Source organism: Pristiophorus japonicus, chromosome 2 (genome assembly GCF_044704955.1).
Source record: "Pristiophorus japonicus isolate sPriJap1 chromosome 2, sPriJap1.hap1, whole genome shotgun sequence".
Lineage (NCBI taxonomy): Eukaryota > Metazoa > Chordata > Chondrichthyes > Pristiophoridae > Pristiophorus > Pristiophorus japonicus.
In genome coordinates, this window is record NC_091978.1 from 215,191,253 (window position 1) to 215,216,594 (window position 25,342).

The following is a 25,342-nucleotide window of genomic DNA, read 5'->3' on the forward strand; positions in this document are numbered from 1 at the left end:
GAATATGCACCTTCCCATACCCATTTGTCTGCCCCCTTAAAAATTCTCTCCACGTCCCAACTGCTGAAACCAATAACCCAAATAGTCTGGCTGAAGGTTTTGCAATACTTTTGAGTACACCTTTCAGTATTGAAATTTCAATGGTTGATGGATGTTTTTGTGACTGGAAGGATATTTCCAGTGGGGTTCCGCAGGGCTCAGTACTGGGTCCCTTGCTTTTTGTGGTAGACATCAATGATCTAGATTTGAATATAGGGAGTATGATTAAGAAGTTTGCAGATGACACTAACATTGGCTGTGTGGTTGATAATCAAGAGGAAAGTCATGGACTGCAGGAGGATATCAATCTACTGGTCATGTGGGCAGAGCAGTGGCAAATGGAATTTAATTTGGAGATGTATGAGATAATGCACTTTGGGAGGACTAATAAGGAAAGGGTATACATATTAAGCCACTTAAAAGTGTAGATGAACAAAGGGACCTTGGAGTGCTTGTCCACAGATCCCTGAAAGTAGCAGGCCAGGTAGATAAGGTGGTTAAGAAGGCATACGGAATGCTTGCCTTTATTGGCTGAGGCATAGAATACAAGAGTAGGGAGGTTATCTTAAATTGTATAATACTCTGGTTAGGCCACAGCTGGACATTGCGTGCAGTTCAGGTTGGCGTAATATAGGAAGGACGTGATTGCACTAGAGAGGGTGCAGAGGAGATTTACTAGGATGCTGCCTGGAATGGAGAATTTTAGCAATGAGGACAGATTGGATAGGCTGGGTTTGCTCTCATTGGAACAGAGGAGGCTGAGAGGAGACCTCATTGAGGTGTACAAAATATTGAGGGGCCTGGACATAGTGGATAGTATTTCCATTGGTGGAGGGGTCTATTACAAGGGGGCGTAGTTTTAAGGTGGTTGGTGGAAGATTTAGAGGGGATTTGAGGGGAGGCTTCTTCGCGCATAGGATTGTGGGGAACTGGAACTCACTGCCTGGAAGGGTAGTGGATGCAGAAAGGTGCTTGGATGGGCATTTAAAGTGCTGTAACCTGTAGGGTTATGGACCTAGAGCTGATAAGTGGGATTAGACTGGATAACCTCTTGTTGGCTGGCGCAGATATGATGGTAAGTACTGCAGGGAATTGAATACGGCCAGGGTGATCTGGATGGGGTCGGAGAGGAATTTTCCCAGATTTTTTTTCCCCAATTGACCTGGGTTTTCATCTGGTTTTTGCCTCCCAGGAAATTACATGTCTCCAGTTGAGGTTGAGTGTAGAATGTTTTGGCGCAAGGGGTGTCGCAGTTCTGTGAAGCGGACTGGTTGGGCTGGGTGATCTTTACCTTTCCGCTATTGTTCATAGGTTTATATGTAACATTCAGGGCTGCTGACCGAGGGCCATGTGGCTCTTTGTCGGCTGAGCGGACACGATGGGCCGAAATGGCCGCCTCCTGCGCTGTAGATTTCTATATTTCTATTTTGACCTTGCTGGTTACTTAGAACTCTGGATATCAATTTACTGTCATATCAATCGAGTTATCATTTGTATTACTTAATGCTGTTAGTTTACACAGATTATTTATTTGTCAGTGGTGCTTTCCTCTTAGACATGTTTGGCCATTCCACCAATCGTAGTCTGTGGAAACAGGATATTTTAAATGGAATTAGGCAATGGATTTGCATGCTCTTGGCTGAAAAGCAAGTGTGAGATTTTATAGGATAAGAACTAGGATTTGGTCCTTTTTGTTTGTGATTCTTCAATGTTAATATTTATGCCTGCATAAATGTTAAATTTTGTGATGCAAGATCTTTGCGAGACTCATTTCTTTAATGTGCCTGAAGATTGAATCGTAATTATTTTTTATACACCTCTCTACCTTAATTTTTATTCCAGGTGTTAACAGTAATTCAGATGTTGAAATTAATTCAAGGAAAATGCAACAACCAACAGCCCTAATTTCAAAAGTAAACAAAGCAACATTGAAAGAACAAAAAGTCTTGGAGAAAAAAGTAGCATTAAGAAGAAAGAGAAAAGGAGATTCAAGGTATAATTATTAATTCTTATAACACTGCCTATGAGAACTTGGTTAAGTAAATCATATTTCCTTAGGTAGCTGATAAAATAACTCATCGAGTGCTTAGACATAGTTGGTAAAAAGCCAAAAAGTTTGACCAGCTCATTCCAATAATTAGATCAAATGTTACTGTTCCATAGAAAATAGGTGCAGGAGTAGGCCATTCGGCCCTTCGAGCCTGCACCGCCATTCAATGAGTTCAGAGCTGAACATGCAACTTCAGTACCTCATTCCTGCTTTCTCACCATACCCCTTGATCCCCCTAGTAGTAAGGACTACGTCTAACTCCTTTTTGAATATATTTAGTGAATTGGCCTCAACAACTTTCTGTGGTAGAGAATTCCACAGGTTCACCACTCTCTGGGTGAAGAAGTTTCTCCTCATCTCGGTCCTAAATGGCTAACCTGTCTAAACCCGTCAGAATTTTAAATGTTTCTATGAGATCCCCTCTCATTCTTCTGAACTCCAGTGAATACAAGCCCAGTTGATTCAGTCTTTTTTGATATGTCAGTCCCGCCATCCCGGGAATCAGTCTGGTGAACCTTCGCTGCACTCCCTCAATAGCAAGAATGTCCTTCCTCAAGTTAGGAGACCAAAACTGTACACAATACTCCAGGTGTGACCTCACCAAGGCCCTGTACAACTGTAGTAACACCTCCCTGCCCCTGTACTCAAATCCGCTCGCTATGAAGGCCAACATGCCATTTGCTTTCTTAACCGCCTGCTGTACCTGCATGCCACCCTTCAATGACTGATGTACCATGCCACCCAGGTCTCGTTGCACCTCCCCTTTTCCTAATCTGTCACCATTCAGATTATAGTCTGTCTCTCTCTTTTTACCACCAAAGTGGATAACCTCACATTTATCCACATTATACTTCATCTGCCATGCATTTGCCCACTCACTTAACCTATCCAAGTCACTTTGCAGCCTCATAGCATCCTCCTCGCTGCTCACACTGCCACCCAACTTAGTGTCATCCGCAAATTTGGAGATACGACATTTAATCCCCTCGTCTAAATCATTAATGTACAATGTAAACAGCTGGGGCCCCAGCACAGAACCTTGCGGTACCCCACTAGTCACTGCCTGCCATTCTGAAAAGTACCCATTTACTCGTACTCTTTGCTTCCTGTCTGCCAACCAATTCTCAGTCCATGTCAGCACACTACCCCCAATCCCATGTGCTTTAACTTTGCACATTAATCTCTTGTGTGGAACCCTGCCGAAATCCTTCTGAAAGTCCAAATACACCACATCAACTTGTTCTCCCTTGTTCCCACTCTACTGGAAACATCCTCAAAAAATTCCAGAAGATTTGTCAAGAATGATTTCCCTTTCACAAATCCATGCTGACTTGGACCTATCATGTCACCTCTTTCCAAATGCGTTGCTATGACATCCTTAATAATTGATTCCATCATTTTACTCACTACCGATGTCAGGCTGACCGGTCTAATTCCCTGTTTTCTCTCTCCCTCCTTTTTTAAAACGTGGGGTTACATTGGCTACCCTCCACTCCATAGGAACTGATCCAGAGTCTATGGAATGTTGGAAAATGACTGTCAATGCATCCGCTATTTCCAAGGCCACCTCCTTAAGTACTCTGGGATGCAGACCATCAGGCCCTGGGGATTTATCGGCCTTCAATCCCATCAATTTCCCCAACACAATTTCACGACTAATAAGGATTTCCCTCAGTTCCTCCTTCTTACTAGACCCTCTGACCCCTTTTATATCCGGAAGGTTGTTTGTGTCCTCCTTCGTGAATACCGAACCAAAGTACTTGTTCAATTGGTCTGCCATTTCTTTGTTCCCCGTTATGACTTCCCCTGATTCTGACTGCAGAGGACCTACGTTTGTCTTTACTAACCTTTTTCTCTTTACATATCTATAGATGCTTTTGCAGTCCATTTTAATGTTCCCTGCAAGCTTGCTCTCCTACTCTATTTTCCCTGCCCTAATCAAACCCTTTGTCCTCCTCTGCTGAGTTCTAAATTTGTCCCAGTCCCCGGGTTCACTGATATTTCTGGCCGATTTGTATGCCACTTCCTTGGCTTTAATACTATCCCTGATTTACCTTGATAGCCACGGTCGAGCCACCTTCCCTTTTTTATTGTTACGCCAGACAGGGATGTACAATTGTTGTCGTTCATCCATGCGGTCTCTAAATGTCTGCCATTGCCCATCTACTGTCAACCCCTTAAGTATCATTCGCCAATCTATCCTAGCCAATTCACGCCTCATACCTTCAAAGTTACCCTTCTTTAAGTTCTGGACCATGGTCTCTGAATTAACTGTTTCATTCTCCATCCTAATGTAGAATTCCACCATATTATGGTCACTCTTCCCCAAGGGGCCTCGCACAACGCGATTGCTAATTAATCCCCTCTTATTACACAACACCCAGTCTAAGATGGCCTCCCCCCGAGTTGGTTCCTCGACATATTGGTCCAGAAAACCATCCCTTATGCACTCCAGGAAATCTTCCTCCACCGTATTGTTTCCAGTTTAGTTAGCCCAATCTATGTGCATATTAAACTCACCCATGATAACTGCTGCACCTTTATTGCATGCACCCCTAATTTCCTGTTTTATGCCCTCCCCAACATCACTACTACTGTTTGGAGGTCTGTACACAACTCCCACTTGCGTTTTCTGCCCCTTGGTATTCCGTAGCTCCACCCATACCGATTCCACATCATCCAGGCTAATGTCTTTCCTTACAATTGCATTAATTTCCTCTTTAACCAGCAACGCCACCCCGCCTCCTTTTCCTTTCTGTCTATCCTTCCTAAATGCTGAGTTGGATGTTGAGTTCCTAACCTTGGTCACTCTGGAGCCATGTCTCCGTGATGCCAACCACATCGTATCCGTTAACTGCTATCTGCACAGTTAATTCGTCCATCTTATTCCGAATACTCCTCGCATTGAGGCACAGAGTCTTCAGGCTTGCCTTTTTAACACACTTAGACCCTTTAGAATTTCGCTACAAAGTGGCCCTTTTTGTTTTTTGCCTTTTAAAAAAGAATCTGTCTCGGAAACAGGCTGTAAACTGATCCAAGACTAGCTTTTAAAGATGTAAATCACACCACTTGGAAGCATGGAGTATTGGAGGGATAAAGGAAAGGTAGGTATAATTTTTTTTTAATTTAAAAAGTAAGAATGCAGAATACGATTTAGAAGAGACATAAAGTTAAAATAGTAAAAATAGATGACAGAATGGGCAGTAAAAGGAAAATATGCGGGTGAGGGCAGAAGTAAAATTTGAAAACGTTTAATTTTTAGTTTGGAATCATTTTAACGTATAATTTAGTAGTTCAAGAAATGCAGTATTAAGTTGCTCCTTATATCTGCACAGCATTAGAAACATAGAAAATAGGTGCAGGAGTAGGCCATTCGGCCCTTCGAGCCTGGACCACCATTCAATAAGATCATGGCTGATTATACACCTCAGTATCCCTTTCCTACTTTCTCTCCATACCCCTTGATCTCTTTAGCCGTAAGGGCCACATTTAACTCCCTCTTGAATATAATCTATCGAACTGGTCTCAACAACTCTCTGCGGAAGAGAATTCCACAGATTAACAACTCTAAGTGAAGAAGTTTCTCCTCATCTCAGTCCTAAATGGCTTACCACTTATCCTTCGACTGTGACCCCTGGTTCTGGACTCCCCCAACATCGGGAACATTCTTCCTGCATCGAACCTGTCCAGTCCCGTCAGGATTTTATATGTTTCTATGAGATCCCCTCTCATCCTTCTAAACTCCAGTGAATACAGATCCAGTCTCTCCTCATATGTCAGTCCTGCCATCCCGGGAATCAGTCTGGTGAACCTTTGCTGCACTCCCTCAATAGCAAGACTGTCCTTCCCCAGATTCGGAGACCAAAACTGAACACAATATTCCAGGTGAGGCCTCAGTAAGGCACTGTACAACTGCAGTAAGACCTCCCTGCTCCTATACTCAAATCCCCTAGCTATGAAGGCCAACATGCCATTTGCCGCCTTCACTGTCTGCTGGACCTGCAAGCCAACTTTCAATGACTGATGTACCATGACACCTAGATCTCGTTGCACCTCCCCTTTTCCTAATCTGCCGCCATTCAGATAATATTTTGTCTTCATGTTTTTGCCACCAAAGTGGATAACCTCACATTTATCCACATTATACTGCATCTGCCATGCATTTGCCCACTCACCTAACCTGTCCAAGTCACCCTGCAGCCTCTGAGCATCCTCCTCACAGCTCACACTGCCAACCAGATTAGTGTCATCTGCAAACTTGGAAATATTACTCTCAATTCCTTCATCTAAATCATTGATGTATATTGTAAATAGCTGGGGTCCCAGCACTGAGCCCTGCGGCACTCCACTAGTCACTGCCTGCCATTCTGAAAAGGATCCGTTTGTCCCGACCCTGTCTGCCAACCAGCTCTCTATCCACGTCAATACATTACCCCCAATACCATGTGCTTTAATTTTGCACACCCATCTCTTGTGTGGGACCTTGTCAAAAGTCTTTTGAAAGTCCAACTACACCACATCCACTGGTTCTCCCTTGTCCACTCTACTAGTTACATCCTCAAAAAATTCTAGAAGATTTGTCAAGCATGATTTCCCTTTCATAAATCTATGCTGACTTGGACCGATCCTGTCACTGCTTTACAAATGCGTTGCTATTTCATCTTTAATAATTAATTCCAACATTTTTGCCACTACTGATGTCAGGCTAACCGGTCTATAATTCCCCGTTTTCTCTCTCCCTCCTTTTTAAAAAAAAAAAAATGGTGTTAACATTAGCTATCCTCCAGTCCATAGGAACTGATCCAGAGTCGATAGACTGTTGGAAAATGATCATCAATGCATCCACTATTTCTAGGGCCACTTCCTTAAGTACTCTGGGATGCAACTATCAGGCCCTGGGGATTTATCGGCCTTCAATCCCATCAATTTCCCTTACACAATTTCCTGACTAATAAGGATTTCCTTTAGTTCCTCCTTCTCGCTAGACCCTCGGACCCCTAGTATTTCCGGAACGTTATTTGTGTCTTCCTTCGTGAAGACAGAACCAAAGTATTGTTCAATTGGTCTGCCAATTGGACCTGAATTTGCGGTCGGAGGCTTCCCATGGGGAAATGCCTCCGATCCATAAGTACGGAGATTCGCAGGCCTAGGCACCTCTGCGTGACCGCGGGTAGAGGCCCACGTATCCCAGGGGCTAAGCCTCCCTGGGATCACGTGGGCCAGCCCAACCAATAAAAGAAGGGAATCCCCATTCATGCTTATGGGGATTCCGTATGTATAGATCGCGCACGAAAACCTGGAACTTTAACGGCCTTTGCGAATGCGTATGCAACATGTTCGCACCCATAGGGGCTGCAAATTACAGCCCATTACCACTGTAATGCAAGTTTTTCACTGCACTGAAACTGCTTTAAAAAGTCTGCTGCAGATCTCCAAACTTCCTGAAGCTCAGAGAAGCGCTAACCTGAACCGCTAACTTATCGAATCTCTCCGCAGTTACTGGGCTGCTGAGTGTTTCCAGCATTTCCAGTTTTTTGTTTGATATCCAGCGTCTGCAATTCTTTGGTTTTTATTTATATTGATTTACTAGCCAACCCTCTTCAGTTTACTTTTATGGTCTAATACTGATGAGAGTTTTGTTAATTGCCATTTAGATTTTTTTTTTAAAGAGACTTGTAGGTTTTAAAAATAAAATGGCAGAACGGAACTAGATTTGCATGTTTTAACTCTCATACCTCGATCTCTGCTCTCCCTTGGCCACATACTATCTTTGGCTGAAGAGAGAATCTGATTATATTTTTGAAATCTTTTTTGTAATTATGTATAACATCTGTTTTAAAGTCCTATTTTCTGTCATTCCTTGGCAACTCATCAACTGCAGTTGAGAGAGGGCAGCCAAGCATGTTTCTTGTTCTGCTGTATGCTAGATGTTTGAGTGGTCTCCAACAAATCTTCCACATTGGTGTAACTAAGATCGACAGCTCACTAGTGTTAGGGACTGTCGATATAAAACCCATATCCCACCACTCACGTGCTGTGGTCAATGTGCCCTGATTGTGATGCATTCTTTATATAGAAATGTAAGTTTATTACTTTAATACTTTATATTGGAAAATAAACAGAATAATATAAATTTTTACATGTACGGGGGTCATTACATGTTCTTATAGTCCACTTTATTACTCATTTTTCAGAACTGTATCAGAGGAACTTGCTTTGCACCACGAAGCTCGAAAAAGGAAGCGCGAACAGCCAGAAGAATTTCAAGAGACACAAATTAAAACTGAGGTAGATGATAGAATTTTAAAACTATCCTTTCAGCTTACTAGAGTTTGCTGCATATTCATTTACATCATCATCATCATCATCATCATCATCATAGGCGGTCCCTCGAATGAGGATGACTTACTTCCACATGAGTTCAGATATTTCAATGAAGGACCCGATATTCCAGTCCTGAATTCCAATTGAAGGGGTGGAAGATGCTTGTGTGGGATTTTTTTAACATGTGGTGACAGTTGCACATTAGCCACCACACAGGCTTGACCGAGCTAGGCCTTTATCCAGTGGCAAGGGTTAACGAGGACGACTGGAGACCTGCTCTGCTGCATGGACCTACTGCGCACACATATTGCAGTGTGGGTAGGCCCGTGCTGCCCCTGGACCCTCGGCTCTTCTGGGTCCCGTACCCTTATTTTTCGCTCCTCCGCCACAAACATTCAGCGTACCTCTACCACAATCTCGCCACTCCTCCGCCACAAACATTCGCAGCACCTCCGCCGCGATCTCTCGCCGTTCCTCCGCCACAAACATTCGCAGCACCTCCACCGCGACCTCTCGCCGTTCCTTCGCCGCGATCTCTCGCCGTTCCTCCACCACAAAACATTCGCAGCACCTCCGACGCGATCTCTCGCCGCTCCTCCGCCCCGAACTTCCCACTCCTTCGCTATACCTGGGCCCCGCCGATGTTCCTGCCCACGATCCAAACGGCGACCTGGGTTTCGATGATTAGATGTACCCACCCTGTGAACACCCAAACTAGACACACCCACCCTTTGGTGTGTAGTTTGGGTGTTCATAAGGTGGGTATGTCTGGTTTGGATATTCGCGGGGTGGATGAGTCTAGTCTGGGTGTTCATGGGGTGTGTGTATCTAGTTTGGACTATTCACAGGGTGGGTGTATTTAATTTGGGTGTTCGCAGGTTGGGTGTATCTGATTTGGGATATTCACAGGGTGGCTATGTCTAATTTGAATGTTGATGGGGGGCGGAGGGTATCTGATTTGGAAGTTCATAGGATGCGTGTATCTGGTTTGGGGTGTTCACAGGATGGGTATATGCAGTTTGGATTATTCATAGGGTGGTTGTGTATAGTTTGGGTTGTTCACGAGATGGGCATATCTAGTTTGGGTATTCGCAGGGTGGGTGTCACGGGGTGGGTATGTTTAGTTTGGGGTGTTTGCGGGGTGGGTATATCTGATTTGGCTGTTCGCAGGGTGGGTGCATCTGATTTGGGTGCTCGTCGGGTGGGTATGTCTAGTTTGGACTGTTCACGGAGTGGGTGTATCTAGTTTGGGTTACTGGCGGGGTGGATGTGTCTAATTTGGACTATTTGCAGTGTGGGTGTGGCTAATTTGGGGTGTTCACGGAGTGTGCGTATCTGATTTGGGTGTTCATTGGATGGGTATGTCTGATTTGGGGTGTTCACGGGGTTGGTGTGTATGATTTGGGTGTTCATAGGGTGGGTGTATCTGGTTTGGGTGTTTATGGGGTAGGTATGTTGGTTTGGGTATCCATGGGTGGTGTGTATCTGGTTTGGACTGTTCATGGGGTGGGTGTGTCTGGTTGGGTGTTCGTGGGGTGGGTGTGTCTCATTTACAGTAGCATATAAGAAATAACCAGTTTTCTTATGTACAGCGAGTAGCAATTATAAAAATTTTACCTTAAATTAAGTTTTTAATACTCATTTCTCATATCAATGAGAATATATCTATTACTTGTTATCATTGCATGAAATGAGGGAAAACTTGTTTCATTACCAATCTAGAAATTGATTTTGATTACATAGGATATACGGCACTGAAACAGGCTATTCGGCCCAACCAGTCCATGCTCTACTCGAGCCTCCTTCCGTCTTCCACATTTAACTCTATCAGCATAATGCTCTCTTCCCTTATCCCTCCTCCACTTATCTAGCCTCTCCTTAAATGCATCTATACTATTTGCCTCAACTACTCCCTGTGGTAGCGAGTTCCACATTCTCATCGCTATTGATGGCCTCTAGTTATGCTCTTCTCCACAAGTGGAAACACTCCCTTTCAAAACCTTTCATAGGTCACACCTCAGCCATTTTTTTCCAAGCGAAAAGAGACCCAACCTGTTCATCCTTTTCTGATAGGATATACCCTTGCATTTCTGATATCATCCCTGTGAATCTTCTCTGCACCTTTTCCATCCTTATAATATGGCAACCAGAATTGTACACAGTACTCCAAGTGTGGTCTAATCAAGATTTGATACATGTTTAGCATAACTTCGCTACTTTTCAAATCTATCCCTCTAGAAATAAGCCCTAGTGCCTGATTTGCTTTTTTATGGCCTTGTTAACCTGTGTCGCTACTTTGTAATATGTGTATTTGTACTCAGAGATCCTTTTGCTCCTCTACCCCACCTAGACTCGCACGCTCCAAGTAATAAGTGAACCCCCTGTTCTTCCTACCAAAATGTAATGCCTCACATTTATGTGCTGAATTGAATTTGCCAATTAAAAGCCCATTCTGCAAGTTTATTAATGTCTTCCTGTAATTTGTTGCAGTCCTCCTCAGTATTAACTATCCCCCTTCCCCCTTATCTCAGTTATCTCATTACTAATCTCATCATCTAATGTCATATCCACCTGTTCTATCTCCCTGGTAAATACTGAAGCAAAGTAATTATTTAATATTTCTGCCATCTCTCAATTGCTGTCTGTGGTATTATTCCATCCCTATTTCCATCCCTGACCTTCCTTTTTTTTAAAATTTGTGCCTGTAAAATATTTTGCTATTTTATTTTATGTTCTTTGACAATTTCATAGTTCCTCTTTGCCTTTCTAATTGTTTTTTTGACTTCTCTCCTAATCTCTTTGTATTTTCCCTTATCATGCTCTCCCCTGTTGGCCATATACTTACTTTCAATTTTTCCCTCATGGCTTTATTCATCTATGGTGTCTCATTAGTGTTTAGCTTGTTGTGTTTTAGCCAAATATATTTTTCCTGGACTCAACACCGTTTTAAATGTTTCCTATTGCTGTTCTTTGTCATTGTTTGCCAATATTGTTGTCCATTTTATTTCCCCAAGTTCTATTCACAGCCCCTCAAAATCAGTTTTACTCCAATCTATTACCCTGGTCTTCGTCATATTTATGTCCTTCTCAATTATTATTTTACAGTGTATTATGGTCACTATTGCCTAGATGTTCCCCTTACTTCCCCATTCCGATAGCGAATCCACCCTTTTTGGGCTTTTTACGTATTGGGTTAGAAAGGAGTTCTGTACACATTGTAGGAACTCCATTCCCTTATCCCCATTACCTACCTCTTCTGTCCAATTAATATCGGGATAGTTGATTATTATTCTATGTTTTTTACTCATTTTTCTAATTTGTTTGCATATTTATTCCTCTACCTTCCTTCTACTATTGGGTGGTCTGTAAACTACCCCTATGAGTGTGATTGATCCTTTGTTATGTTTTATCACTGTCCACAGGGATTCTATTTCTATCTTGCTAATAGCTGTGCCACTTTTTTCTACTGCCGTTATGTTTTCCCTAATAAGTACAGCTACTCTGCCTTCCCTTTTTCCTTCTATATATGTTATACCCTGCAATGTTTAATTCCCAGTCCTGATTATTCTGTCCTGTCAGTAATCCCTATTATGTCTGGTTCCTCACAGCGTATGATTGCCTGCAGCTCCCCTGTTTTATTACGGACACTGTGCTTTGCTGTACAGACAGTTTAACTCATTTTTAATAGCAGTTCCTTTCATTTTATTTTTAACCATCTTTTTACACTCCTGTTCTTTAACTCTATTCCCTGGCCATCAATGTCCTCCCATGCTTTACTCTTTCCTATGCTCTCCTTTCCTGTTTTCTTTATATTTAGGCTGTTTTCATTTCTTGTAGATCCCTCTCCCCATCTTGCTAGTTTAAAGCCTTTGCCACCTCTCTATTTACCGTTTCCTGTAGGACATGGGTCCCATCCCGGTTCCAGTGGAGCTCGACCCATCGGTACAGCTCCTTCCTGTCCCAGTACTGGTGCCAATGTCCCATGAAAATGAACCCTTCTTTCTCACACCCAGCCCTTTAGCCACGTGTTAATTCTCCTGATCTGACTGCTTCTATACCAATTTGCATGTGGCTTGGGCAGTAATCCAGAGATTATTACCTTCAAGTTGTTGCTTTTTAGTTTAGCTCCTAACTCCTGATACTCCTTCAGCAAGACCTCCTCCCTGCTCCTATCTATGTTGTTTGTTCTGACATAGATCACAACAACTGGATTTACCCCCCCCGCCACCTCCCTTTCCAAATTATTTTCCAGCCACCTAGAGATATTCCTTACCTTGGCAGCATACCCTTCGGGATTCTCGTTCTTGGCTGCCAAGGACGCTAACTAACCCCTTAATTATAGAATCCCCTATCACTACCACATTTCTATTCTGCTCTTCCCCCCTCCCCCCACCCCCCTTGGACAGCCTTCTGAGCCATGGTGCCTTGATCTGCGTTGTGGCTGTCCCCCCCCGCAGCCTTTCTGCTTGTCCACACAGGTAGCGAGTACATTGTACCTGTTGGATAGGACCAGTGTCTGCAGGACTTCTCAACCTCTCCTATGTCCCCACTACCCATCTCCCTAGCTGCCACACCCTCCCCTTCCTGAACTTGTGCTTTCCTCTGGGGTGTGACTGTCATCATAGGCAGTCCCTCGGAATCGAGGAAGACTTGCTTCCACTCCCAAAGTGAGTTCTTTGATGGTTGAACAGTCCAATACGAGAGCCACAGACCCTGTTACAGGGGGGACAGACATTCGTCGAGAGAAGGGGTGGGTGGGACTGGTTTGCTACGCGCTCCTTCTGCTGCCTACGCTTGACCTCTTCACACTCTGCGTTGAGACTCTTAAGAGCTCAACGTCTCCCCCAGACGCACGTTCTCCACCTCAGGCGGTCTTCGGCCAGGGTCTCCCAGGTGTGAGTGGTGATGTCGCACTTTACCAGGGAGGCTTTGAGGGTGTCCTTGTAACGTTTCCGCTACCCACTTTTGGCTCATTTACCATGAAGGAGCTCCGCATAAAGCATTTGCTTCGGGAGTCTCGTACCTGGCATGCGAACTATGTGGCCTGCCCAGCGAAGCTGATCGAGTGTGGTCAGTGCTTCAATACTGGGGATGTTGGCCTTGACGAGGACACTGATGTTGGTGCGCCTGTCCTCCCAGGGGATTTGCAGGATCTTGCGGAGACATCGTTGGTGATATATCTCCAGTGACTTGAGGTGCCTTCTATACATCGTCCATGCCTCAGATCCATACAGGAGGGCGGGTATTACTACAGCCCTATAGACCATGAGCTTGGTGGTAGATTTGAGGGCCCGGTCTTCCAGCACTCTTTTCCTCAGATGGCCGAAGGCTGCACTGGCGCACTGGAGGCGATGTTGAATTTCTGCATCAACGTCTGCCTTTGTTGATAAGAGGCTCCCGAGATAGGGGAACAGGTCCACGTTGTCGAGGGCTGCGCTGTGAATCTTGATGATTGGAGGTCAGTGCTGTGCGGCGGTGACAGGCTGGTGGAGGACCTTTGTCTTACAGATATTAAGCGTAAGGCCCATGCTTTCATATGCCTCAGTGAATACATTGACTATATCCTGGAGTTCAGCCTCAGAATGTGCGCAGACGCAGGCGTCGTCCGCATACTACAGCTCAATGACAGAGGTTGGGGTGATCTTGGACCTGGCCTGGAGGCGGCGTAGGTTAAGCAGCTTCCCACTGGTTCTGTAGTTTAGTTCCACTCCAGCAGGGAGCTTGTTGATTGTGAGCTGGAGTATGGCGGCGAGGAAGATTGAGAAGAGGGTTGGAGCGATGACACAGCCCTGTTTGACCCCGGAATCAGACATGAATTGGGTCTGTAATGGATCTGTTGGTAAGGATCACGGCCTGCATGTCTTCGTGGAGCAGGCGAAGGATGTTGACAAACTTCTGGAGGTATCCGAAACGGAGGAGGACACGCCATAGACCCTCGCGGTTGACAGTGTCAAAGGCCTTTGTAAGATCGAAAAAGGCCATGTATAAGGGCTGGCGCTGCTCCCTGCATTTTTCCTGCAGCTGTCGCACTGCAAAGATCATGTCCGTTGTGCCCCCGTAGGGGACGAAATCCACGCTGTGATTCCGGGAGGAGCTCCTCGGCCATAGGGAGAAGACGGTCGAGGAGAACTCTGCCGACAACTTTCTCAGTGGCTGATAGGGAGATTGCCCTGTAGTTGCCGCAGTCGGACTTGTCCCCTTTTTGAAAAATGGTACAATCACTGCAACTCAGAGATCTCCCGGCATGCTCTCCTCTCTCCAGATGAGAGAGATGAGGTCATGTATCTGCGCCAACAGCGCCTCTCCTCCATACTTTAGCGCCTCAGCAGGGATTCCATCCACACCCGTAGCCTTGTTATTCTTGAGCTGTTTTATGGCTTTGCCTACCTCGTGCAGCGTTGGAGTTTTACTGAGTTGGTGGCGGGTTGCATGCTGCGGGATGGAGTCGAGAACATTCGAGTCAAAGGCAGAGTCTCGATTGAGGAGATCTTCGAAGTGCTCCTTCCATCGGGCCCTGACAGCCTCAGTGTCCTTGATGAGTGTTTCCCTGTCCTTGTCCAGGAGTGGGGTGGGGCCTTGGGAATTTGGACCGTAGATGGCCTTGACTGCAGTGAAGAATCCTCACATATTGTGGCTGTCGGCCAGTTGTTGTATCTCCTGTGCTTTCTCCATCCACCACCTGTTCTTTAGTTCCCGGGTTTTTTGTTGGATCTCACGGTCAGAAAGACACGCCAGATTGGCTGTGAGACGCTGGCTGTATAGGGCTCTCTTAGCTGGGTCCCTCAGTGCCCCAGCATTAACTTTTTTGCGGCACTGCTTCTGCTGTCCCCTCTGCTTTGGGGCTATGTTAATGTTGATGATTGATCGGATCCGACGGTGGTCCATCCAGCAGTCGTCACATCCTTGTGATCCTTGGCTCGGACGATGATATCGTCAAGCAGATGCCAGTGTTTGGAGCGAGGGTGTTGCCACGATGCCTTATATTTGTCCCTCTGGCGGAACAGGGTGTTGGTGATGAGTTCATGTTCTAGACATTTTGTCAGGAGTAGGGTACCACTGGAGTTGGCTTTCCCTACCCCCTCTCTGCCAATCACGCCTCCCCAGAGGGCTGTGTCTTTGCTGACCCTGGCATTAAAGTCACCCAGGAGGATCAATTTCTCACCCGTGGGGACGCGGGACAGGGATTATTTTAGGTTGGAGTAAAAACCCTCTTTGGTCTCATCTGTTAAATCGAGTGTTGGGGCATACGCACTGATGACTGTGGCGCATTGATTCCTGGATAGGGTGAGTCGAAGAGTCATGAGGCATTCGTTAACCCCACAGGGGCAGTCTTTGAGGCAGTTGACCAGTTCATTCTTGATGGCAAAGCTGACTCCATGAAGGTGGCGTTCTGCCTCTGGTTTCTCTTTCCAGAAAAAGGTGTAACCTCCACCATGTTCCTTCAACTGGCCTTCCCCTCAACTGGCCTTCACCTGCCCGCTGGGTCTTACTTAAGGCGGCGATGTCAATGTCAAAACGTCTTGAGTTCCCGGATAACTATGGAAATGCGGTGTTCCGGCCTGTTGCTGTTGGAATTGTCCATGAGGGTCCTGACATGCCAGGCCCCAACTTCATACTGACGGAGTGGAAGATGCCTGTGCGTGATTTCTTTTAACGTGGGGTGGCCGCTGCACACCTGCAACCACACGGGCTTAGCCGAGCAAGGTCTTGGTCCAGTGGCAAGGGGGTCCAAGACAACTGGAGACCAGGCACTGCTGTATAAGCCTAATTGCCTACGGCAAAGTGTTGGCCGCAAGCTCAGCGCCGAGTAGCGCCATTAATGGTAGATAGCCCGAGGCTTGGTACGGGGGCAGGCATTAGGAAGGTCAAAGTTTAAGATTGATTAAAAGTTTTTTTTTTAAGAAGAATTAAAAGTCGATAAAAGTTTAAGATGCAGGGGTTCCTCCGGGCCAAGGTAGAAACGGGCCGGTGCAGGGGTCCCTTCGACCCGGGACAGAAGAGGGCTGGCGCAGGGCCCTCACCGATCTGTTCGGCGAACACACCAGGCCGAAGATGGCTCCGCGGTGTTTTTTGCCACCAAGCGACACCGAGCCAGTCCGGGCTGCTACCCTCACTCCGGAGGCCCTGCTGTGTGTCGCGGACGGTGCCAGGCCAAGCCCAGTTCCCCAGGTGGTCCCGGTTTCCTGCTGTGTTTCCTGGGCGGTGCTGGGTTCGGTCCCTGGGGTGGTGGTGCTCCTCACAGCGTGGAGCCTCGCTAGACGGTTCAGAATGCAAGCCTCGAACAGGAGTCGCAGGTCCCTTCGGCCTGGGGTAGAAGCGGGTCGGCACTGGGTTCCTTCGGCCCAGGGTAGAAGCAGGCCGGCACGGGGTCCCTTCGGCCCAGGGTAGAAAGCAGGCCGGCGCAGGGTCCCTTCGGCCCAGGGTAGAAAGCAGTCCGGCGCAGGGTCCCTTCGGCCCAGGGTAGAAAGCAGGCCAGCCCAGGGTAGAAAGCAGGACAGCGCGGGGTCCCTTTGGCCCGGGGTAGAAAGCAGGCCAGCACAGGGTCCCTTCGGCCCGGGGTAGAAAGCAGGCCAGTGCGGGGTCCCTTTGGCCCGGGGTAGAAGCGGGCCGGCGTGGGGTCCCTTCGGCCCAGGGTAGAAAGCAGGCCGGCGCAGGGTCCCTTCGGCCCGGGGTAGAAGCGGGCCGGCGCGGGGTCCCTTTGGCCCGGGGTAGAAGCGGGCTGGCGCGGGGTCCCTTTGGCCCGGGGTAGAAAGCAGGCCGGCGCGGGGTCCCTTCGGCCCGGGGTAGAAAGCAGGCCAGCGCGGGGTCCCTTCGGCCCGGGGTAGAAGCGAGCCGGCGCAGGGTCCCTTTGACCCGGGGTAGAAGCGGGCTGGCGCGGGGTCCCTTTGGCCCGGGGTAGAAAGCAGGCCGGCGCAGGGTCCCTTTGGCCCGGGGTAGAAGCGGGCTGGCGCGGGGTCCCTTCGGCCCGGGGTAGAAAGCAGGCCGGCGCGGGGTCCCTTTGGCCCGGGGTAGAAGCGAGCCGGTGTGGGGTCCCTTTGACCCGGGGTAGAAGCGGGCTGGCGTGGGGTCCCTTCGGCCCGGGGTAGAAGCGGGCCGGCGTGGGGTCCCTTCGGCCCGGGGTAGAAAGCAGGCCGGCGCGGGGTCCCTTCGGCCCGGGGTAGAAAGCAGGCAGGCGCGGGGTCCCTTCGGCCCGGGGTAGAAAGCAGGCCGGCGCGGGGTCCCTTCGGCCTGGGGTAGAAAGCAGGCCGGCGCGGGGTCCCTTCGGCCCGGGGTAGAAAGCAGGCCGGCGCGGGGTCCCTTCGGCCTGGGGTAGAAAGCAGGCAGGCGCGGGGTCCCTTCGGCCCGGGGTAGAAAGCAGGCCGGCGCGGGGTCCCTTCGGCCTGGGGTAGAAAGCAGGCCGGCGCGGGGTCCCTTCGGCCCGGGGTAGAAAGCAGGCCGGCGCGGGGTCCCTTCGGCCCGGGGAGAAACGGGCCGGTGCTGAGCTGGATAGACTGATCCACCGCTATATCGGGTGGCCCGACCAGGTCTGCATTCTGGATAAAACTGTCAAGAACTTCTTACCCTCCCTTATGTTTGAGTGTCCCTAACTCGCACTCCAGCTCAATGACTCTAAGCCAAAGTGGCTGAAGGCAGAGACATTTCCTGCAGATGTCGGAATCTGGGACAATCGCTGTCCACAAACTCCTAAATACTACAGTTACAAAGAATTATGAGCAGGAGCAGGCCATTCAGCCTCTCCAGTCTGCTCTGCCATTCAAGAAGATTATGGCTGATCTACCTCAAGTAGATATGTAAAGAGAAAAAGGTTAGTAAAGACAAATGTAGGTCCCCTGCAGTCAGAATCAGGGGAAGTCATAACGGGGAACAAAGAAATGGCAGACCAATTGAACAAGTACTTTGGTTCGGTATTCACGAAGGAGGACACAAACAACCTTCCGGTTATAAAAGGGGTCGGGGGTCTAGTAAGGAGGAGGAACTGAGGGAAATCCTTATTAGCCGAGAAATTGTGTTGGGGAAATTGATGGGATTGAAAGCCGATAAATCCCCAGGGCCTGATGGACTGCATCCCAGAGTACTTAAGGAGGTGGCCTTGGAAATAGTGGATGCATTGACAGTCATTTTCCAACATTCCATTGACTCTGGATCAGTTCCTATAGAGTGGAGGGTAGCCAATGTAATCCCACTTTTTAAAAAAGGAGGGAGAGAGAAAACAGGGAATTATAGACCGGTCAGCCTGACATCGGTAGTGGGTAAAATGATGGAATCAATTATTAAGGATGTCATAGCAGTGCATTTGGAAAGAGGTGACATGATAGGTCCAAGTCAGCATGGATTTGTGAAAGGGAAATCATGCTTGACAAATCTTCTGGAATTTTTTGAGGATGTTTCCAGTAGAGTGGACAAGGGAGAATCAGTTGATGTGGTATATTTGGACTTTCAGAAGGCGTTCGACAAGGTCCCACACAAGAGATTGATGTGCAAAGTTAGAGCACATGGGATTGGGGGTAGTGTGCTGACATGGATTGAGAACTGGTTGTCAGACAGGAAGCAAAGAGTAAGAGTAAATGGGTACTTTTCAGAATGGCAGGCAGTGACTAGTGGGGTACCGCAAGGTTCTGTGCTGGGGCCCCAGCTGTTTACACTGTACATTAATGATTTAGATGAGGGGATTAAATGTAGTATCTCCAAATTTGCGAATGACACTAAGTTGGGTGGCAGTGTGAGCTGCGAGGAGGATGCTGTGAGGCTGCAGAGTGACTTGGATAGGTTAAGTGAGTGGGCAAATGCATGGCAGATGAAGTATAATGTGGATAAATGTGAGGTTATCTACTTTGGTGGTAAAAACAGAGACAGACTATTATCTGAATAGTGACAGATTAGGAAAAGGGGAGGTGCAAAGAGACCTGGGTGTCGTGGTACATCAGTCATTAAAGGTTGGCATGCAGGTGCAGCAGGCGGTTAAGAAAGCAAATGGCATGTTGGCCTTCATAGCAAGGGGATTTGAGTACAGGGGCAGGGAGGTGTTGCTACAGTTGTACAGGGCATTGGTGAGGCCACACCTGGAGTATTGTGTACAGTTTTGGTCTCCTAACCTGAGGAAGGACATTCTTGCTATTGAGGGAGTGCAGCGAAGGTTCACCAGACTGATTCCCGGGATGGCGGGACTGACCTATCAAGAAAGACTGGATCAACTGGGCTTGTATTCACTGGAGTTCAGAAGAATGAGAGGGGACCTCATAGAAACATTTAAAATTCTGACGGGGTTAGACAGGTTAGATGCAGGAAGAATGTTCCCAATGTTGGGGAAGTCCAGAACCAGAGGTCACAGTCTAAGGATAAGGGGTAAGCCATTTAGGACCGAGATGCGGAGGAACTTCTTCACCCAGAGAGTGGTGAACCTGTGGAATTCTCTACCACAGAAAGTTGTTGAGGCCAATTCACTAAATATATTCAAAAAGGAGTTAGATGAGGTCCTTACTACTAGGGGGATCAAGGGGTATGACGAGAAAGCAGGAATGGGGTACTGAAGTTGAATGTTCAGCCATGAACTCATTGAATGGCGGTGCAGGCTAGAAGGGCCGAATGGCCTACTCCTGCACCTATTTTCTATGTTTCTATGTTTCTAAGTCCACTTTCCTGCACTATCCTCCCTTAATATCAAAAATCTATCAATCTCTGTCTTGAATATACTCAAAGATTGAGCCTCCACAGGCTTCTGGGATAGAAAATTCCAAAGATTCACCACCCTCTGAGTGAAGACGTTTCTCCTCATCTCAGTCCTAAATGGCCGGCACGTTATTCTGAGACTGTGACCCCAGTTCTAGATTCGCCAGCCAGGGGAAACATCCTCCTTCCATCTACCTTGTCAAGCCCTGTAAGTATTTTGTATGTTTCAATAAGATCACCTCTCATTCTTCTAAACTCTAGAGAATATAGGCCTAGTCTACTTAATCTCTCCTCTTTGGACAATCCCCCCGCTTCCCCCCCCCCCCCCCCCCGTCCCTCCCAGGAATCAATGTTAATCTTTGTTGGACTCCCTCTACGGCTAGTATATCCTTCCTTATGTAAGAAGACCAAAACTGTACACAATACTCCAGGTATGGTCTCACCAGGGCCCTATATAATTGCAGTCATAAGAATATAAGAAATAGGAGCAGGAGTAGGCCATACGGCGCCTCGAGCCTGCTCCACCATTCAAATAGATCATGGCTGATCTGATGTTGGCCTCAACTCCACTTTCCTGCCTGTTTGCCATAACCCTTGACTTTTCCTGTAGTTCAAAAATCTGTCTCTCTCCACCTTAAATATATTCAATGACCCAGCCGCCACAGCTCTCTGGGATGGAGAATTCCAAAGATTCACGACTCAGAGACGAAATCCCTCCTTGTCTCTGTTTTAAATGGACGACCCTGTATTCTGAAACTATGCCCCCAGTTCTAGATTCCCCCACGAGAGGAAACATCCTCTTTGCATCTACCCTGTCAAGCCCCCTCCAAATCTTATATATTTCAATAAGATCACCTCTCATTCTTCTGAATTTCAATGAGTAGAGGCCCAACCTCTTCAACCTTTCCTCATAAGTCAACCCCCTCATCTCCGGAATCAACCTAGTGAACCTTCTGTGAACTGTCTCCAAAGCAAGTATATCCTTTCGTAAATATGGAAACCAAAACTGTACGCAGTATTCAACCAATACCCTGTATAACTGTAGCAAGACTTCCCTGCTTTTATACTCCATCCCTTTTGCAATAAAAGCCAAGATTCCATTGGCCTTTCTGATCACCTGGTGTACCTGCATACTAACCTCTTGTGTTTCATGCACAAGTACCCCCAGGTCCTGCTGTACTGAAGCACTTGCAATCTTTCTCCATTTAAATAATAACTTGCTCTTTGATTTTTTTTTTCTGCCAAAGTGCATGACCTCACTTTCCAACATTATACTCCATCTGCAAAATTTCTGCCCACTCACTTAGCCTGTCTATGAACTTTTGCAGATTTTTTGTGTCCTCCTCACACATTGCTTTTCCTCCCATCTTTGTATTGTCAGCAAACTTGGCTACGTTACACTCGGTCCTTTCTTCCAAGTCGTTAATATAGATTGTAAATAGTCCCAGTACTGATCCCTGCAGCATCCCACTAGTTACTGATTGCCAACCCGAGAATGAACCATTTATCCCAACTCTCTGTTTTCTGTTAGTTAACCAATCTTCTATCCATGCTAATATATTATCCCCAACCCCGTGAACTTTTATCTTGTACAGTAACCTTTTGTGTGGCACCTTGTCAAATGCCTTCTGGAAGTCCAATTACACCACATCCACTGGTTCCCCTTTATCCGCCCTGTTTGTTACATCCTCAAAGAATTCCAGCAAATTTGTCAAATATGACGTCGCCTTCACAAATCCATGCTGACTATGCCTGACCAAAGATGTCTTTATGCTTATACTCAAATTCTCTTGTAATAAAGGCCAACATATCATAGCCTGCCCTGCCATCTCTAGAATTTTTTTATTTATATACTTATTTAAATTAATAAAAGTTTTTAATCAAGTGATTTAGTTATATTAATTAATTTATCTAGTTAAGTTATTAATTTAATAAAGTATTAGTTATTGTTTCCCAGCTCTTTATTTAAAACACTGCACCAGCTTAGAGACAAAACAAAGCCACTCTAATGCTCACCAACCAATCACCTACCTGCTGTTTTGTGACATCACTCCTTGATTTTTTTTTTGTTGATTCTCCGCTCCGGTCCCCGGTTAGATCCGCTCTCCTCCGCTGCTCACTGAGTGTGGGCCCCTCTCCAACCGTGCTCTATTTACCTGCCTCTGCTCCGCTACCCAGATAGAACCTAAAAGGATAAAATATTAAGTTAGTACTCAGAATCGAGTAAATTTCACTGTTTAAATTGATAAATATATATTTGAATCTTCATTTTAGGTACCTTTCCAAGCATATCACTTGGAAGTGTCACTCCTCCTGTTGTCTCATATGTATATAATTTAAGAGCAGGAGTAGACCATGCGGCCCCTTGTGCTTACTCCACCATTCAATAAGATCATGGCTGATCTTTGACCTCAACTCCACTTTCCAGCCCGATCCCCATATCGCTTGATTTCCTTAGAGTCCAAAAATCTTATCGATCTCAGCCTTGAATATACTCAATGACTGAGCATTCACAGCCCTCTGGGGTAGTGAATTCCAAAGATCACAACCCTTTGTGAAAAAATTTCTCCTCATCTCAGTCCTAAATGGCCGACCCCTTAACCCGAGTCTCTGCCTCCTAGTTCTGGACTCTCCAGCCAGTGGAAACAGCCTCTAAGCATAAATCCCATCAAGCCTTCTCAGAATGCGGTCACCTCTGATTCTTCTAAACTATAGGGAAATATAGGCCTAATCTACTCGATCTCTCCTCATAAGAAAACCCCCTCATCCCAGGAATCAATCGATTGAACCTTTGTTGTACTGCCTCCAAGACAAGTATATCCTTATTTATGTATGGTGACCAAACTGTGCACAGTACTCCAGGTGTGGTCTCACCAAAAGCCATGTACAATTGCAGCAAGACTACCTTACTCTTATATTCCAACCCCCTTGCAATAAAGGCTAACATACCATTTGCTTTCCTAATTGTTTGTTGCACCTGCATGGTAACTTTGTGTTTCATGCACGAGGGCACCCAAATCCCTCGACCCCAACGTTTAATAGTTTCTTGCCATTTAAAAAGTATTTTATTTTTCTATTCTTTCTTCCAAAGTGAATAACCTAATTTCTCCACATTATACTCCATCTGCCACCTTCTTGCCCACTCGTTTAACTTGTCTATATCCCTTTGCAGACTGTGTCCTCCTCACCGCTTTTCTGCCTAGCTTTGCATCGTCAGCAAACTTGGATACCTTGCACTGGGTCCTTTCATCCAAGTCGTTCATATAAATTGTAAATAGCTTAGGCCCCAGCCCTGATCCTTGCGGCACCCGGCTATTAACAGCCTGCCAACCAGAAAATTACCTGTTTATTCCTACTGTTTTCTGTCCTTTAACCAATCCTCTATCTATGCTAGTATATTACCCCCAACCCCAAGTGCCTTTATCAGTGCAGGTTTCATCCCCTACGGGGCACAACGGACGTGATCTTTGCAGCGCGACAGCTGCACGAAAAATGCAGGGAGCAGCGTCAGCCCTTATACATGGCCTTCGACCTTACAAAGGCCTTTGACACTGTCAACCGCGAGGGTCTATGGAGTGTCCTCCTCTGTTTCGGATGCCCCCAAAAGTTAGTCAGCATCCTTCGCCTGCTCCACGACGACATGCAGGCCGTGATCCTTACCAACGGATCCATTACAGACCCAATCCACATCCGGACCGGGGTCAAACAGGGCTGCATCATTGCTCTAACCCTCTTCTCAATCTTCCTCGCTGCCATGCTTCACCTCACAGTCAACAAGCTCCCCGCTGGAGTGGAACTAAACTACAGAACCTTCATCACCTCCAGGCCAGGTCCAAGATCACCCCAACTTCTGTCGTTGAGCTACAGTACGCAGACAACGTCTGCGCACATTGTGAGACTGAACTCCAGGATATAGTCGATGTATTTACTGAGGCATATGGGCCTTACGCTAAACATCCGTAAGCAAAGGTCCTCCACCAGTCTGTCCTCGCCGCACAGCACTACCCTCCAGTCACCAAAATCCACGGCGCGGCCCTCGACAACGTGGACCATTTCCCTTACCTCGGGAGCCTCTTGTAAACAAAAGCAGACATTGATGCGGAGATTCAACATCGCCTCCAGTGCAGCCTTCGGCCGCCTGAGGAAAAGAGTGTTCAAAGACCAGGCCCTCAAATCTACCACCAAGCTCATGGTCTATAGGGCTGTAGTAATACCCGCCCTCCTATATGGCTCAGAGGCATGGACGATGAACAGAAGACACCAAGTCGCTGGAGATATATCACCACCGATGTTTCTGCAAGATCCTGCAAATCCACTGGGAGGACAGGTGCACCAACATCAGTGTCCTCGTCCAGGCTAACATCCCCAGCATTGAAACGCTGACCACACTCGATCAGCTTCACTGGGCAGGCCACATAGTTAGCATGCCAGACATGAGACTCCCAAAGCAAGTGCTCTATGCGGAGCTCCTTCGCGGCAAACGAGCCAAAGGTGGGCAGTGGAAACGTTACAAGGACACCCTCAAAGCCTCCCTAATATATTGCGACATCACCACTGACACCTGGGAGTCCCTGGCCAAAGACCGCCCTAAGTGGAGAAAGTGCATCCGGGAGGGCGTTGAGCACTTCGAGTCTCAACGTTGTGAGCGTGCAGAGGTCAAGCGCAGGCAGCGGAAGGAGCGTGCGGCAAACCAGTCCCACCCATCCCTTCCCTCAACGACTGTCTGTCCCACTGTAACAGGGTTTGTGTCTCTCGTATTGGACTGTTAAGCCACCAAAGAACTCACTTCAGGAGTGGAAGCAAGTCTTCTTTGATTTCTAGGGACTGTCTATGATGATGATGATATCTTGTGTAACAACCTTTCGTTGGGCACCTTTAGCGAATGCATTTTGAAAATCCAAATATACTACATCCACTGGTTACCCTTTATCTACTCCTGCTATTTACATCCTCATAAAACCATGTTAAATCATAATTTTCTAAGTGCCCTTTTACCACTTAATAATGCATTTCCTGCATTTACTTGATGACTGATGCCAGGCTAACTGGCCTATAGTTCCCTGTTTTCTCTCTCCCTCCTTTGTTGAATAGCGATGTTGCAATTACTACCTGCCAATCCACTTGGAGCGTTCCAGAATCTAGGGAATTTTGGAAGATCATAAGAATTAGGAACAGGAGTAGGCCATCTAGCCCCTCGAGCCTGCTCCGCCATTCAAAAAGATCATCACAGCCAATGCATCCATTATCTCTGCAGCCACCTCT

The 25,342-nt window shown here is 46.9% G+C and overlaps 1 protein-coding gene across 3 annotated transcripts in view; it reads left to right on the forward strand.

Moving 5' to 3' along the window:
- Nucleotides 1-25,342, forward strand: part of bod1l1 (biorientation of chromosomes in cell division 1-like 1) — an 88,799-nt gene that overhangs the window by 45,489 nt on the left and 17,968 nt on the right. For all 3 annotated transcript variants that reach the window (XM_070870911.1, XM_070870912.1, XM_070870913.1), the window contains exons 8-9: nucleotides 1,882-2,032; nucleotides 8,284-8,377. In XM_070870911.1, the coding sequence (XP_070727012.1) occupies nucleotides 1,882-2,032; nucleotides 8,284-8,377 (245 nt within the window). The remainder of the gene's footprint in view (nucleotides 1-1,881; nucleotides 2,033-8,283; nucleotides 8,378-25,342) is intronic.